Source organism: Rhodnius prolixus, unplaced genomic scaffold, assembly GCF_049639745.1.
Source record: "Rhodnius prolixus isolate KJV_2025 unplaced genomic scaffold, Rpr scaffold_6, whole genome shotgun sequence".
Lineage (NCBI taxonomy): Eukaryota > Metazoa > Arthropoda > Insecta > Hemiptera > Reduviidae > Rhodnius > Rhodnius prolixus.
Genome location: NW_027411634.1, coordinates 8,315,685 through 8,330,834, shown reverse-complemented (window position 1 = coordinate 8,330,834; position 15,150 = coordinate 8,315,685). Strand labels below are relative to the sequence as shown.

The window sequence follows — 15,150 nt, the reverse complement described above, 5'->3', positions numbered from 1 at the left end:
GGTAATACTAAATTTTGGCCCAGTTTTACTTTGACCGTCTAGCTGACATGTACACGTTCAAACTTACGCCAATGAAGATGAGAGTAAGTGTCCAGCGCTAAGTTTAAGATTAAGCACACAGCTTTTTCTTTTTGTAAAACAATAAGATAATATTTTAAAAGCTTGATATTCAATTCTTAGTAAATAAATATTATGAGTAATTATAATTTTGAAGGGTTAGAATTTTTATGGAATAATTTCCTACCCATTTCCGTTTCTCTACCTTGAATACTCTTGAAGTAAGTTAACTCCAGTCTTCTAGTGGTCAAGCTAGATAATGACAAAACTGCATTGCTTTAATTTATATTTGACTAGCCTATTTTTGTGTTAATTTTTGTATTACGTTGTTAATTTTATATTTATCAGAGCAATTGGAAATTAGGGATAGTACTCAATGTGTGTTAAAGAAATATAGTTTTGTTATTAACTGGGAAAGCTAACATTTAATGATATAATAATATAATAAATTGCGTGACATTTGTTCTTATGTTTAATCGTTCCAAACCTTCTGCTGCCTCATTTTCATTTTTATTTGCCTAAATTTTTTGGGGCGGGGCGGAATCACTTTTTTTAAAAATAGGGATTTGAATCAACTCGTTCCACCATCGGACTCGTTCCAATGGAACGAGTCCGCTCAAATAGCCCATCACTACTTTGAAGGCACAGTACATGCTTCACAAATTGAGTAAAGAGTATTATTTGATAAATTAAGGAATAAGTTTGACATGAAAGATATTGATCACTTAAATATGTGGCAGTAGGTTTCCAATATTTTTGGGTAATTAAACGCAACTCTCCCAAAATTACCAAATAATTATTGAACCTTCTTGTTTGTAACAGATGTAAAATTAATTTTTAGCCATTTTGTGTTTGCTTGAGAACATCTAAAGCTCTTAACATTTGATTTTTCTAAGAAAAATCACTCGGAAAACTACTTATTTCCCCGATATTAAGAAAAATACTAGCGTTTCTGCCTTGGTAATATTATTAGTAGAAAGGGGATGAAAAATTCATAAAAATGACCTATCGCGTGCTCTTCTTTCTCTTTGATAACAAGTTAAAAAATTGAAATATGATTAATAAATACCAGATTTTGAAATGGCCTAGCTACCTTTAATTTTGAAGATATCGAATTGCGGTTTCCGGTTTCTTTCATAACTTTTTATACTCTTTAAAACTGTGTACGAGGGTCGTTTGAAAAGTCCGTGCAAAGTCAGAGAGATAGCACTACAGGCGCGTATCGAGGTTATGTTTAGTTAGTAGCATCTCTTGGAAGAACACACACCAAGTTTCAGCAAGATCGGTCTATTTCTTTGTGTTTGGCATTCGTTTGAATCGAGGAAGTCGAGTGATTTTCAAAAAATGGATGAAAAAGAATTTTGTGTGTTGATTAAACACTACTTTATGAAAGGCAAAACGCCTCAGGAGACTAAAGAGAAGCTTGATAAACATTATGGTGACTCTGCACCTTCGATTAGAACAGTTTATAAGTGGTTTCAAAATTTTCGGAGTAGCCATATGGGCACAAGTGACACTGAACGTTCTGGACGCCCTGTTGAGGTTACTACTCCAGAAATCATTGATAAAATCCATGATATGGTGATGGATGACAGAAGAGTGAAGGTGCGTGAGATTGCTATTGCTGTGGGCATCTCGAATGAAAGGGTGCATAATATTTTGCATCAACATTTGGACATGACAAAGCTATCCGCAAGATGGGTGCCGCGATTGCTCACGCTTGACCAAAAACGAAATCGTGTGAAGTGTTGCAAGGACGGTTTGCAGCTGTTCCAGAAGAATCCGCAGGACTTTAAGCGTCGTTTCGTCACTGTGGATGAAACATGGATACATCACTACACTCCTGAGACCAAAGAACAATCTCAACAATGGGTTACCAAGGGGGAATCTGCGCCAAAAAAAGGAGAAGACCGTTCCTTCGGCCGGAAAGATTATGGCGACTGTCTTTTGGGATTCGCAAGGAATAATCCTCATCGACTATCTGGAAAAGGGTAAAACTATTACAGGTGCATATTATTCATCGTTATTGGACCGTTTGAAAACCGAGCTGCAAGAAATACGCCCACGATTGGCCCACAAAAAAGTCCTTTACCATCACGACAATGCACCAGCGCACACCTCAGCAGTTGTGGTCGTAAAATTAATGGAAATAAGGTTCCAACTCGTTTCACATCCCCCCTATTCTCCAGACTTGGCTCCCTCGGACTACTATTTGTTCCCCAATATGAAGGAATGGCTGGCGGGAAAAAGATTTTATTCAAACGAGGAGGTGATTGCAGAAACGAATGGCTATTTTTCAGACTTGGACAAATCCTATTATTCGGAAGGGATCAACAAACTAGAGCAGCGTTGGACGAAGTGTATAAGCCTAAAAGGAGACTATGTTGAAAAATAAAAAAAGTTTACCCCAAAAAATTAAGTAGTTTTTATTTTTGCACGGACTTTTCAAACGACCCTCGTATATGAAAATGGGGGTCAACCGCGAACCCTCACTTTTGGTCAACCCGCTTATGCGGGCAGGAATCTAAAATCAAGTCACATATTCTGAAACTAGAGGTGACAGACAACAAATTTTTCCTCTACCATTTTTTGCTCAGATTACCCGTCTAAGCATGAAATGCATTTGAGCCGTCTTAAAATGAACACTGTAAATAAAAATAAGCTGCTTTTTTTTATCAAATTTATTTCATGAGTGTTCCGTGGAGGCATAATTTGCGGCTTCCAGTGTAAAGTGCCATTTCAGTAATAAGTACATTTTTATCACTTTTATTATTATTACCATTTTTTAATTTAAAAAGCGTCAACACATGCAACATTGGTGCCCCCTTCGTATTATTATCTGTCCATTAATTGATAAGATGCATTAGACTTCCGCAACTCTATTACAGTTTTCAGAATTTCCACGATTATAGTTATTACTCGCTTTAAATCGTTTAGCGTTAAATATTTTCAACAGGTTCTAGTATTTACCTATACTGAATTTTAACTGATCGGCCTGGACGTTGAAATTGATCAGATTCCATACTTTCTTTTGAATGTAATCTGTAGTTCATCAAATTGAAAGTTGAGGTTCAGATAAATATCACTCTTGAAGATTAAAAAGACTATATTATTGCAACTAAAATGGTCATTACACTGAGTAGCCAAATTAGTGTTTCGAAAACTTTTTCCATTAACATGTTTCTCTAATTTTTTTGAAAAATAAAGATATAAAGAAAATAAAATCGGCTACAATCAGTACTGATTAGAAAATTATCAGAATTTATATTCCAGTGGCTTTTAAAAAATAAAATAACATGTGCTTTTTGTTCTTCTCTTAATGCAAACTTAACACATGTTTAACCTGGTGTTATTAGTTTCCAATATTTTCACACTTCCGTCTTAACCCTCTTTTTTTCAGTTTTTTCGATTCTATGTTCTTCATCGAAAACAGAACTTTTGTGGCACTGTAACACCAAAAACGTTTTACAGTTCAATTTCTCTGTATGCACCTTTCTATCCGTGGGTAACATTTTTTTTTTTTTTTAATTTGACGGTGTACTGTTTAGTGGTGTACCTGTAATCAGATCTATTGTACACCCTAATATTGCCAAGAGACCCTACAGCAGTCCCAATGGTGAAAGAACTCACCTAGAGAATCTAGGGAAGTACGAGGAGTCAAAAGGAGAGCTGGCAGTTAGGAATAACCACTGTCTGGAGTCAGTTCATCTTCCCCTACATTGTCCTCCTTAAATATTCTGAAGAAACCTTCTTTAAGGAGGTTATTGGTAACTATCCAGGAAGCAAAGTATCTCTCCACCCATGCTTCTCAGATGTTCTCAAGACCAGCTTTTCCAGATCTATTCTCAGTTCTGTTGGCTCTCCAAAATGAACTATCTACTAAAGGGCATATGATTGGATGCCAGAAGGCCAAAAGCTATAAAATGCTATATTTAAGAAACGTTAGGGTAACCACAAAATTTTTAATAAACACACTGATATTCAGTTTCTGTTTTTCCACACGGCCATGTTGTTCACATTGATCGACAGAACCTTTTTTCACTCTATAACCTACCCTTTGCTCATCGATACCAATGATCGATTCGCCCACAGTTCTTTCTAGAAGAGCTCTAATTATCAAATTTGAATGTTTTGCGATTTTCTGTTGTTGAGTTATGACGAAAACTACTGAGATAGAGAGAGAAATAGGAATAGATGAACAATCGAAATTGTAAAGAGAACTTTCTTGCACTCAGACGACATCAAAACGAGTACTTCCTTTGTAAACTCAAAAACAAAAATTTGCACGGCCGCAAAAACTCAATTACTTCCGTTGAGTAAACTCTAAAAACAAAAAAGAAACAAAGTGGGCTAAAATTTGAAACAAAATTTAGAAACACTATTAATAGTTACGATTTTACTTCTGTTTTTATTACGTCAGCTGGGTGTTGTAAAACTAACCTGTCCATAGCTTTGCACCCCGTAGTGACACAGCGTCGTTGACAAGGCCATCTACCCACCCAGTTACTAACCACGCCCATACTTGCCGAACATTTCTTCACTGATTACGGGATTAATTATCTAAATCACTTTTATTTCTTATCAATTAATTATTTTTCAAAATTTAAAATGTAAAATAATTAAAATTAGTAGATTATTTTATTGATTTATTGGACAAGAATGTTTAAGATCATTTCTTCAAAATTATAAAGCACCTCTTGCTGATTGTACAGCTTTCTATTCAATAAAATCGTTGGTATAAATGTGGTCTGTACTAAAATTCTCTCCGTTATTTCACCGTTTTCCTTCAACAGTTGATCTCCTACTCCATTATCAGCGCAAGATTTTATACGGATCCAATCAATATTATACATCTCAATACATTCCTTACCAATTATTTCAGCATCTCTCCCATATTCGTTGAACATGCAAGATATAATTCTTACTAGTTTCAAATTATCCTCAACTAAATGCACAATACATCCATGCAGTTTGTTACCTTCACATTCTGATGGCCCATGTTGACAATGAAATCTGTAGCTACTGTTGTTTTCTACAATTTCAGTACTAGCTTTTCCATAGGGTATCAATTCTGTTGTTATATTTTCTGGCATTTTCATTATAGTTGGTAATAATTGTTTTTGGAAAAATTCTCGTGAATCTGGACATAAACATTCATAAAATACTGTAACACGAACTATGGTTTCTTCTTCATTACAGTAGGGCAAGCCTATGTTGGTCATCTGTGGTTTTTTTACATTAGAATGTAAGGCCAAAGGTACAATGAAATAGGTCAGCGTTAGTATTAGCAAACATATTGATATTGTTATAAGTATTGCTGTGAAAATTTTTGTCACTAACATTTTTCCTCTTAAATTAAATAAAATTATTCCAAAATGAATTCTACACTGAAAAGACTATGATATTTTCAAGTGTCTGGTTATTCATAAAGGGTTTTATTTAACTAAATATGTTTTTTAAATCACCATATGTTTTTTTTAAAAATTATTACTTAACAGTATTAGGTATTTTCGATAAGGCTGGAAACATAGTGGCGCGGCGAGCTAAGCGGCGATGATAGCGAAGAGCAAAGCGGCGAAATCAAACACAAGTAAACATATGGGACCGCGCATAGTGGCGAGCAAAGCGAAGATAGAGCAACGCTATCTATGGAGAGTAGAGCAAAGGGTTATGACATGTTTGATTTCTTCGCTCTCATCGCGCTCAATTTGTAAAGGTTATTGCTCATAGGTTATGGATATTGTTACATTTATTGGTTTAGTTTGTTTAAAGAAACCTCTGTGCGACCATAGTATTTGCGAAGATACAATAGTTTTTAACAATTAATAATTAATAGTTAAAATTAATTAACAATTAGTAGTTAATGGAGAATTCAGGTAATTTTTGCTACATTTAATTTGGTTCTCATTCCCTTAATGCTAACTTTCATCTAAATACTAGGCAAAATTAAATTACATTTTCACGTCTTACTATTTCTGATCAGGACGAATTCTCCAATCCTACTTCTGTAGCGTCGTACTACTCCAGTTTTTCAGATGAACAACATTAATTTACGACAAATCATGGTGTAGTGATTTAATAAAATTATTGTGTTTTTTTAATTGACTAATTTCTTTTTATCTGCATATATTTCTATTTTGTTTTTATTTATTTTGATTTTCTTATCTTAAAGTAACTGCTAGGATTAATGGGGTTACACAGATTTGTATTTAGTTAATAACCTACATAGTTAATTTTTCTATATTGTGCCTAACTCATGTTATGAGCTGTATTACTCAAAAACAATAAAATTTGATTTTGATTAATAGGGTTACACTGGGCTAGTATGTAATCGAATGTTGATAAAGACATTCGAAAATACGCATGAAACTTGCCAGGATGCTCCCGAAGTTGTTGGTACTAGTGATGGAATTCACCATATTCATGTCTAGACTTATTTATGTCATGTACACTGCAGCTCCTACTACTAAGCTGCTGCAAATACCAAAGTTTCAACGAAGAATTTTCATATAAAAATAATTCCTCCATCTTGTTTTGTCGAAAGGAGAACGCGACTAAACTCGTCACTATGTGCATGCGACTCTTTGCTCGCTGCTCGTCGCTTTCTTTAGATCTGAAGCAGCTATCATCGCCGCTTTGCTCGCCGCTCCACTATGTTTCCAGCCTTAAGTCGTTTGAGTGTTCTCGTCTAATTTCGATAATAATGTATCGTAATTTGCTGAGATTATTTTATTGTTTGGAAACTATATATTTCAAATTATGCATTTCTTTCTTTACATAAAACGAAAGCTTATATAATTTATGTTGAATATGGACTGTTTTCTATATTCTTAAATTATTTATAAGAAATCTAAATTTATAATGCATTTTATACAACATGCAAGTTTGCATGTAACGTTAAAGTTTTTTCCTCCCTTAAAATGTACAATTACAATCCATCTTCTTAAATATTGTCGGTTGTTTTATTATTAGGGTTTTATCTATTTTCTTATTTTTGGAATAAATTATTAGTTTAGACTTATTTAATTTACATTTTGGATGCAGATTATTATTTCAACTTTCTTATTGTAATTTTTACTATAGTTTAAACGTTTGTTAAGTATTAATAACATTTGATGGGGTTGGATTGTTCTTGGCTAATTCAATGCAAAGGGATAAATTGCTTTTAATTGAATCTAACCAAGTTGTACACTTGAATATTCCTAACTTTTAACTGTTGATCCCTGTTCTTAATATATTCTAAAAATACTTCAAAAGCGTACAGAGGAATGTTTTATTTTTAATTGAACAATAAACAATGTATTTTCAAAACCTGGCGTAAAAGTTGAGCATTATTTGTGAATATATTAAGAATAATAACGAACAGGTGGATTTAGAGATGAAATATCTACAATCATTTTTTTAAAAAGATATTCGTCTTAATTTGCCTTACTAAATTTTTGTCCACACTACGTCATCGTCTAAATATTTGCCAATAAATAGTTTTGAATTTATTTTTAATTAACTGTCATAAACAGTGTGGCCATTAATTCTATATTTAGACTTCTATTTTTACTTTTTCGGTGTGAATTCCATTTCGTAGTTTTAATAGATCGAAATAGTTTTTTTTAAGTGAGAAAAAGTAAACATGTCTAACACTGTGACTATATTTTAGTTTAGAACTTTCGAATTATAGTAAAAAGATATTTGTATTAAAGTTTTCCCTGTAGCCAACCAACGATTAATTCTTATTTTCCCCTTTTTCCTCCTTAAATGTACAGTTTTCCTTCATGATAAATTATCTACCGACAATTCCAAACAAGATGGAAATATTTTGAAACTTTACCATATTTCTCTTCATATTCGTAGCTTTTCCTTTTGTAATTTCAAACTCTGGTATTGTTCCCTGTTTGTCTACATACAATACTGGAATAGTTTAGAAATTCCTGGCTGGCTAGAGTTTATGTTTGTTATTTGGTTGTTTGTTAGTAGGCAATTAATCATATTATTGTGGGTGAAATACTTTTTTGAAACGTTTTTTAGATTCAATTATACTACAGTTTATTTTATTTTATTTTAAACGAGAAATGAAAACAAGAGCAAATAATTCTTTGGTGATACGCCTTTCTCTTTATTAGTACTGGAAAGCATATGGCTGCTCAAACAAAAAAGTGTGCAACCATTTTAGTTACTTGCAAGCTTTAAGTTTTCATTGGTAGGGGCGTGGCCTATTTGAAAGAGTTTACACAACCGGCCATCCCAACAGATCGCCTATATTTCATACGCCATTGCAATTGGTCAATTCTTTGCAGGAAATTATTTCTAAAAAAACTCTATTCAAAAATTTTTGAACTAATTTTTCTCCCATAGGTATTTCATGAATTATCTATTTGTGGAATAACAAAAAACAAAATTTACCTTAAAATCGCCAAAATAAACGTGTTTTTTTCTTCAAATTTTCTGAATTACCCTTCTGATGTAAGCAAGAGAAAGAAAAAGTTAGTTTATTTAGTTAACTTTTGTGTGGAATGGCCGTAGCCATTTTATTCTTAGATAGTATTTGTTTGTAGTTTTTTTTTTTAATTACTGAAGAAAAATCGAAGTTTTCTAATGTGGTTTTCAAAATCAGAATAAGAAGTAGATAAAGGTTAAATAAGAATAATGAAGGCTGAAAATGCATTACCAATTACTTGTTTTTGTGTAAATTGAAATGAAAAGATGTTTGATCACAATGTTCCAATTAGTCACAAAATAAATACCTTTTTATCTTAATTAGAACTGTTTACATTAAAAATAAATAAATACTAGCGAATAATCAATTGCACTGCATCTCTGCTCTAAACAAATTTGTTAACAAGTTGCTTTTATTTTTTATGAATTAAACATTCATGATTACAAACAAAAACAAAAACTGGGTCATCCAATCAGATTAAATCGAAACACGGATTGTTTTCCCCAGGCTCAGCAGCCAGATGGCGGCTTATTCTACCAACTGGTTGGTTTTAGGTAGACTCCAGAATTCTGCCTACCCGTTATCTTTTGCGATACGATCTTCTCTGGTCTAAAGATGCTAATAGATCTCATGAACAACTTAAACTGGAATCAAACAGGATATAGAAGACATTAGTATTGACAGAACTCTGGATTGATTAATCATATTCTGTGTAGATCATGGGTTTACTACAGGAATAATAGTCTCCTTATCAGACTGTTTTGATTCTAGGAATTGTTTGCCAGCTCTGTCAATAGCTAGAGGTTAAAAGACAAAGTGTCCTTTGTTATTCCAGGGACATGTTCTTCTGGCTTAATGAATAAAGTGGTTGCCCTATTCTTGACGTTTAAAAGGCAATTTCATTTCTCCTGGTACCAGCATTTTCATTGCACCCATTCCAAGTTTATGCTATTATTGGATCAGGAACGTGTAGTCCACCTAAACAAGGAATAGAAATTGTTTGAAACTGCCAATCCCTTCAATACCGTGTAAAAATTAGCTCCAAAACTTTTTCGTAGTTGTACAAAGTTGTGTATTTTTAAAAATTCCACGCAGGAATATCGTATAGTCAAGATGTTTTTCGCTGAGTAACTTTGGATTCATCTCATGCTTTCGTATAGCTCAGGGGTCGGCAATCTATTTCAAGTAGAGAGCCATTTCTCCTTAAATAATTTTAATAAATCTTACCAAGAGCCGCAAGGATGATAGTGTGAACAACTCTGTAGATCATTTGTATTCACAAATTATTATTTTATGATATTCAATAACATTTAAATGTTTTATATATTTATTTTTACATATTGCAAAGTAAATAAACAAATAAATAATAACTAATAAATAATAACTATACGAATGAAAAGGAGGCAGTCTTACAAATATAAATCAAGTACTTTATTTTGATGTATAATTCTATTCAATTTCGAACCTATCAATCACTTTAAAATTATTTTTGAAAAAATACCTTTAATAAATGGAATTTTCATTCGTTTCAATAAAATTAAAATATACAATATTTTTTGGGCTGGCTGAAGAGCCACAAAATTTGGATAAAAGAGCCGCAGGTTGCCGACCCCTGGTATAGCTATCCATTTTGGAACTATCTGTAAACCTTACGGTACCTTTTGGTTTGCGTAAAGTGCACCCTGTTATCCATTCAGTTTTTCCTTCTTAAGGTACTTGATCTGGGATGTTCGAAAGGGTATGTGGTACTCAGTCATACTGACTACACATCCTAACGCAACTTTCCTAGTTTTATCATCTAATTAAAAAAAAGAGCAACAATATGATATAATTTGCTTTAAAGGTAGCACGGTTGGTAAGAAAGATAAATCAGACGGACTATTTTTCTGAAATAATTTACAATAAATTCTATTGGTTATTCTATGGTCAAGGAAAGAAAATGAACCAACCAATCACACTCGCCCACACACCTGGATAATTGGATTGTTCCTCCTTTTTCTATTCTGTTCTCCATGATATCCAGCGCTGTTGGCGACAGCTGATTTTTTTTCTTCTTTTTAAGGAGATTTTGTATAATAGTTTTTAGAAGAATGTTAGTCTGTTCCAAACAGAGCTTACCTTGTCAAGGAAACCAGTCAATATCTGGTATCAGATTTTCCAGCAGTTTAATGGGTAATTTTATCTCAGTTTAAATAAATTTTCATTTTAGAGACTGAAAATAAAACATTTTTAAAATTTTAAGAATTAAATTCCTTTAAAAAACCAAAATTCTGGCTTGATGAAGATAGGTTATGATTGTGGAAGGCACTTCCTCACTAGCCGCAAACCAAAACATATTGTAGACTCCAAGGCCAAACTTGGGGCAGGGATTTTTCTTACTACAATTCTTACGTTATAATTGAAACATTTCTGAAGCTTAAAACTTGTATTTGAACGAGCTTAAACTTAAAAGAATCGTACTTTACTTTTCGCTGTACTTGACACTTGTCAAACTTATCATTGGCTCTTTCACTTATTCAGCCAAGTTTTCGTTTCTTTGACTCTTAATTACTTTTATTTCCTTTTAAAGTAGAAGATATTGATTGGTATTTTGAATGTGTCATTTCCATGTTCTTTTTTAAAAGTTTCGTTAGTATTAGTATTTTTAAAGTATTTTAGATTCAAAAATAAATCCTTTGAATGTGGTTCTTACATCTCATTGCCAGTAATTTGTAAATATTTTTTCTGGTTCCGGGCAATGTGCTCTCATTCCAGCTAACATTTCCCAAATCGAACTGTAGCTGTAGTGGCTCTTAAATCTAAGCGCTGCTATACTCGAATCCTACACTTTTGCGTTCAGAGTTCAGTGTGCTAAGTTCTTAATCGATCTCTTCATTTAAATTTCATCTTTTGCGATCTTCAGAAATTGGGAAAAAATATTTTTAGACTTGATTTTTGTTTGTGCAAACAAATATCAGAAAAAAAACAAGTTTAGCTAATAAAAATATAGCTGAATCTTAGATAAAGCTAAAGTTTTGTACTAGTTTTATTACTAGTTACTAGTTTTCTGCATAAATAGATTTTTTATTCCTAAAAATGTTCTTAAATTTGGTATGTGCTAGCTCACTTTTTTGTTTGTCTGGGAGCACTGATTTTATGCGTTTCCTCATAAATTTTGTGGAACAAATTTAAATTTAAATTGCTACTATTACAAGTTCTGTGCAGACGAAGCCCTATTTAGAGCTGTGAAAACAACCTTAAACTTTACTGTAATATTACCTCAACATTTACAGTTATTAATATGAATATATAGTTTTCGTGACCGCAAATTGTTAAACTTATGATGGAAGATTTGCGAGAAATCGGTCAAATAAAACAACTCGTCTTTTTGCCAACGTTTCGACAAATATATTGTCCTCTTCAATACTCAACCAACCCGCATAGCCACTCCCTGAAGGTGACAAATATATTTGTCGAAACGTTGGCAAAAAGACGAGTTGTTTTATTTGACCGATTTCTCGCAAATCTTCCATCCTAAGTTTTACAGTTATTGTTAACAAAAACAAGTAAACTTTTGTAGATTTGTTAATGATTTTAAATATAGCTGTAAGGGAACGGTGAAGGTGTTCCACCATAGATTTCTTTTTTAGAAATCCTGTAATTAAAATAATTTTTATAATGTTCTGAATAAAAAAAAAAATGAAAAAACAAAATCTTGCGCAATCAATTTAATAAGTTTCCGGTGAAGTTAATTTACTGTTATTTCGTGTAAGTTGGCAATTCTTAAGTAGGGTTTAAATATTTCCTTTATGGTGTAAGGGAAAGAATACCTAAAAATTATTGTTCTACGATTTCTCATATTTTTTTCATTAAAAAATAATTTTCACTTTCTTGCCCAGCTTCACTTCTAGCCTTTATTCTATGCTTTATTCATTTTCATCTTTTATTCTATTCTTTAATGATTGGAAAAGAGTCGTAATGTTGAAGGAGGAAGGTAGAAGGTTTTTTACCACTTCTTTAATAACTAAACAGGGCCTTCTGAATTATTTAAAAGCAACGGTTTATCCAAAATGGAGATTGAAGTAAGAGAAATAACCTTTTCTTTGCTGTCTATAGACAATCACAACTTACTTTTATTGTATCGAGAATAAATTATTCCTTAAAATAATATATTGATTTTCTATTTTAGTAATCTGTACTTGACTTTCTCCCATATTTTGTGTCTCATTTGGGTACTATTCTGTGGACATTATCTTTAAATTATAGTTTAGGACATCATAAATTTTTATTCTTCCACTTTCTCTTACTATATGTGTGGGCGGTCATGCCAAATTTTACTTTTTGAGTTTAAAAAAGAAACAGCCGACTCATATCCAGACTAAGCACGATTTCAGCAGTTTTCATTGGCTTTCCTTTCCAGCCATTCCTAAGCTGAAAAATAAATCAGACTAAACTCTGTATAATGTCTGTCAGGACTTAGTATTATTTATGCCCGGGGGTAAACTGCAGTTTAATATTTTTCAATTAGGGCTGCTAGTAAATTTTAGCTGGCTGCAAAAGGCATTGGGGAAAATCCTAAGACATTAATTTTTATCGGTCTTTACAAAATTATTGCCGGCTCATATTTTCATCTATATTTCATCATTTCATTCCTACTTTATTGTCTCATTTTATTGAGACATAACTTTTTAAGAAAAACCTTTATTTATTAATAAAGATTAATAACAATAAATGATTTTTTAAGTATTTTCTAACCAATTGTGGGAAAATATTAAGAGATTGCGTGCAACTGCCACCTAATGTCTATTTATTTTCCTTTGATAATCAATCTCTTTCAGGAAAATAAGAAAAATTAGTTGTTTATCATTATTGATTTACTCTTTTATAGCGTAACATTAACTTGGATAATGTTAAGTTAGTTTGGTGGTTGCATAGATGGCGTGACCGCATCCATCCTCTCTGAGAGCCTCAAGAGGCCAATTTGGAGACATTTTTGATGCTATAAAATGGATTAAACAATTTCAATTACAAATTATGGGCTATAAAAAATTTAATATTGGATAGAAAAGAAGTTTATTACAATTATTTGTCATTTACAACAATTTTGGACTTTTAAACGAGAGCGGTACATATATTTTTCTCTGACTGTTGGTAAGAGGAAGTTTTGCGATCGTGTCTAATGTTCGATGTTGAATTTCCGTCGGAAACACTTATTCAGAGATCCTTTAAACGCCAAAAGAAAAGTCATTTTCAACCTTAAACTGGCACTCCCAGTTTGTTAAAGTAGTCGTTTCTGATAGTGAAAATTTTGGCCACAAATGGGATTTCAATAAGAAGGTTTTTCTTTCAGTTTTTTCACGATTTGGTTCTAAGGAACTAATTCTCTAGTCCAAAAAATTCCGAAGTATGTGGTTTGAGATGATATACGGTAGAATTGCTTTAGGTCTCCTAAACCAGGTCAGTCAGTCATCGCTCAGTAAGTTTAAATAATCAGCTTATCTACAAAATCTTTTGAATACTATAGATTAGAACAGTGATTCCCAAAGTGCCCGTAGCGCCGCGGTGCCGTCATAAGATCGCCGCGAAATATCCAATTAAACAATTCGGCAATTTTCTTGGAATTTCCAATTCTCGAATTTTTTGCGCCAACAATCGTGTAAGCTGACAGAATACCAAGAATTTAGCAACTTTCGAGTCTTTCATTGTTTTCTTTCCAATTCGCATCTTTTGAAACGGCTAGTGCGCAATTTTATTCCGAGATTTGAGAAGCTGTATAGTGAACATCAAGCCCATCCATCCCATTAATAATTTTAATAATTTTAACCATCAATGGACGTTCAATAAATTGTTTGTGAATTTAAAATTCGTGTTTAATTTATTTTTCAACTAACCTAACCACATGGTGGTTGTCCCGTCTCGATATGGATATTACCGAAACAGTTGAAATTAGATATTTTATATTATTATCCCTAGGAAAATAGTAAGTATCTCTTTTAATTTTTTGCTGTTAAATGAGTAATCGCTTTTGAAAAGGAAAGTTTTCCAATTTTACAAGAAAGTCAAAAATTTAGAAAAAATCTTATGTAACAAGGGCGCCGCAAACCGAAAAAGTTGGGGAACCTCTTGATTAGATAATAACCTAGGGTTCTGCACCGTAGGTACTGTGGCTAAAAGGTATTTGTAGTCCTCTCCATTTAGTCCTACAAGTTGTTTTTTCATTCCATCCCAATGACGCCCTAAAGTCGAGACGTTGCTCCCAAACAGTTAGCAGTTACGATTAACCTAACCCTAAAAAAGTAATCATTACCACCTTTTCGAGGCGCCATGGAAACAAAGGGAGATTGTAGAGCATGATGCTATTTCCTGCTATTGGAGAGATTACATTTATGGTTTTTTTTCTATCTGAACGTAATTATTAGTGTTATTAGATTCATAAAATTTAATACAGTAATGAATTGGCTACGCAGGGCTTTTAGCAATGAATGAACCGTTTTATAAAGGTTTGTAATTGGCGTGAATGGTATAGTCGTCCAATGGTATTGGAGTCAACCTAATGTTGAAATAAAAAGTGAAAACTTCCGCAATGTGTTTGTGCGTGCTAACGTCTCGTCTCATTACTTCCTGCCTCAGGGCGAACAGTAAAAGTACCTTGGAGGACACTATGGCGATTTTCCTCTTCACTA

At 32.8% G+C, this 15,150-nt stretch overlaps 2 protein-coding genes across 3 annotated transcripts in view; one reads left to right on the top strand and one right to left on the bottom strand.

Annotated features, from left to right (window-relative positions):
• Positions 1 to 15,150, top strand: part of GluClalpha (glycine receptor alpha 1) — a 143,434-nt gene that overhangs the window by 15,703 nt on the left and 112,581 nt on the right. The gene's annotated exons all lie outside the window — the stretch shown is intronic.
• LOC141460897 (GILT-like protein 1) lies at positions 2,830 to 5,503 on the bottom strand. The gene has a single exon (XM_074141325.1). It carries the CDS (start codon positions 5,397 to 5,399, stop codon positions 4,704 to 4,706), a length of 696 nt encoding a protein of 231 aa, XP_073997426.1. The 5' UTR covers positions 5,400 to 5,503; the 3' UTR covers positions 2,830 to 4,703.

Bases quoted from the DNA above. Each gene is read 5' to 3' on its own strand.
- LOC141460897 (XM_074141325.1), bottom strand. From the start codon at position 5,399: ATGTTAGTGACAAAAATTTTCACAGCAATACTTATAACAATATCAATA.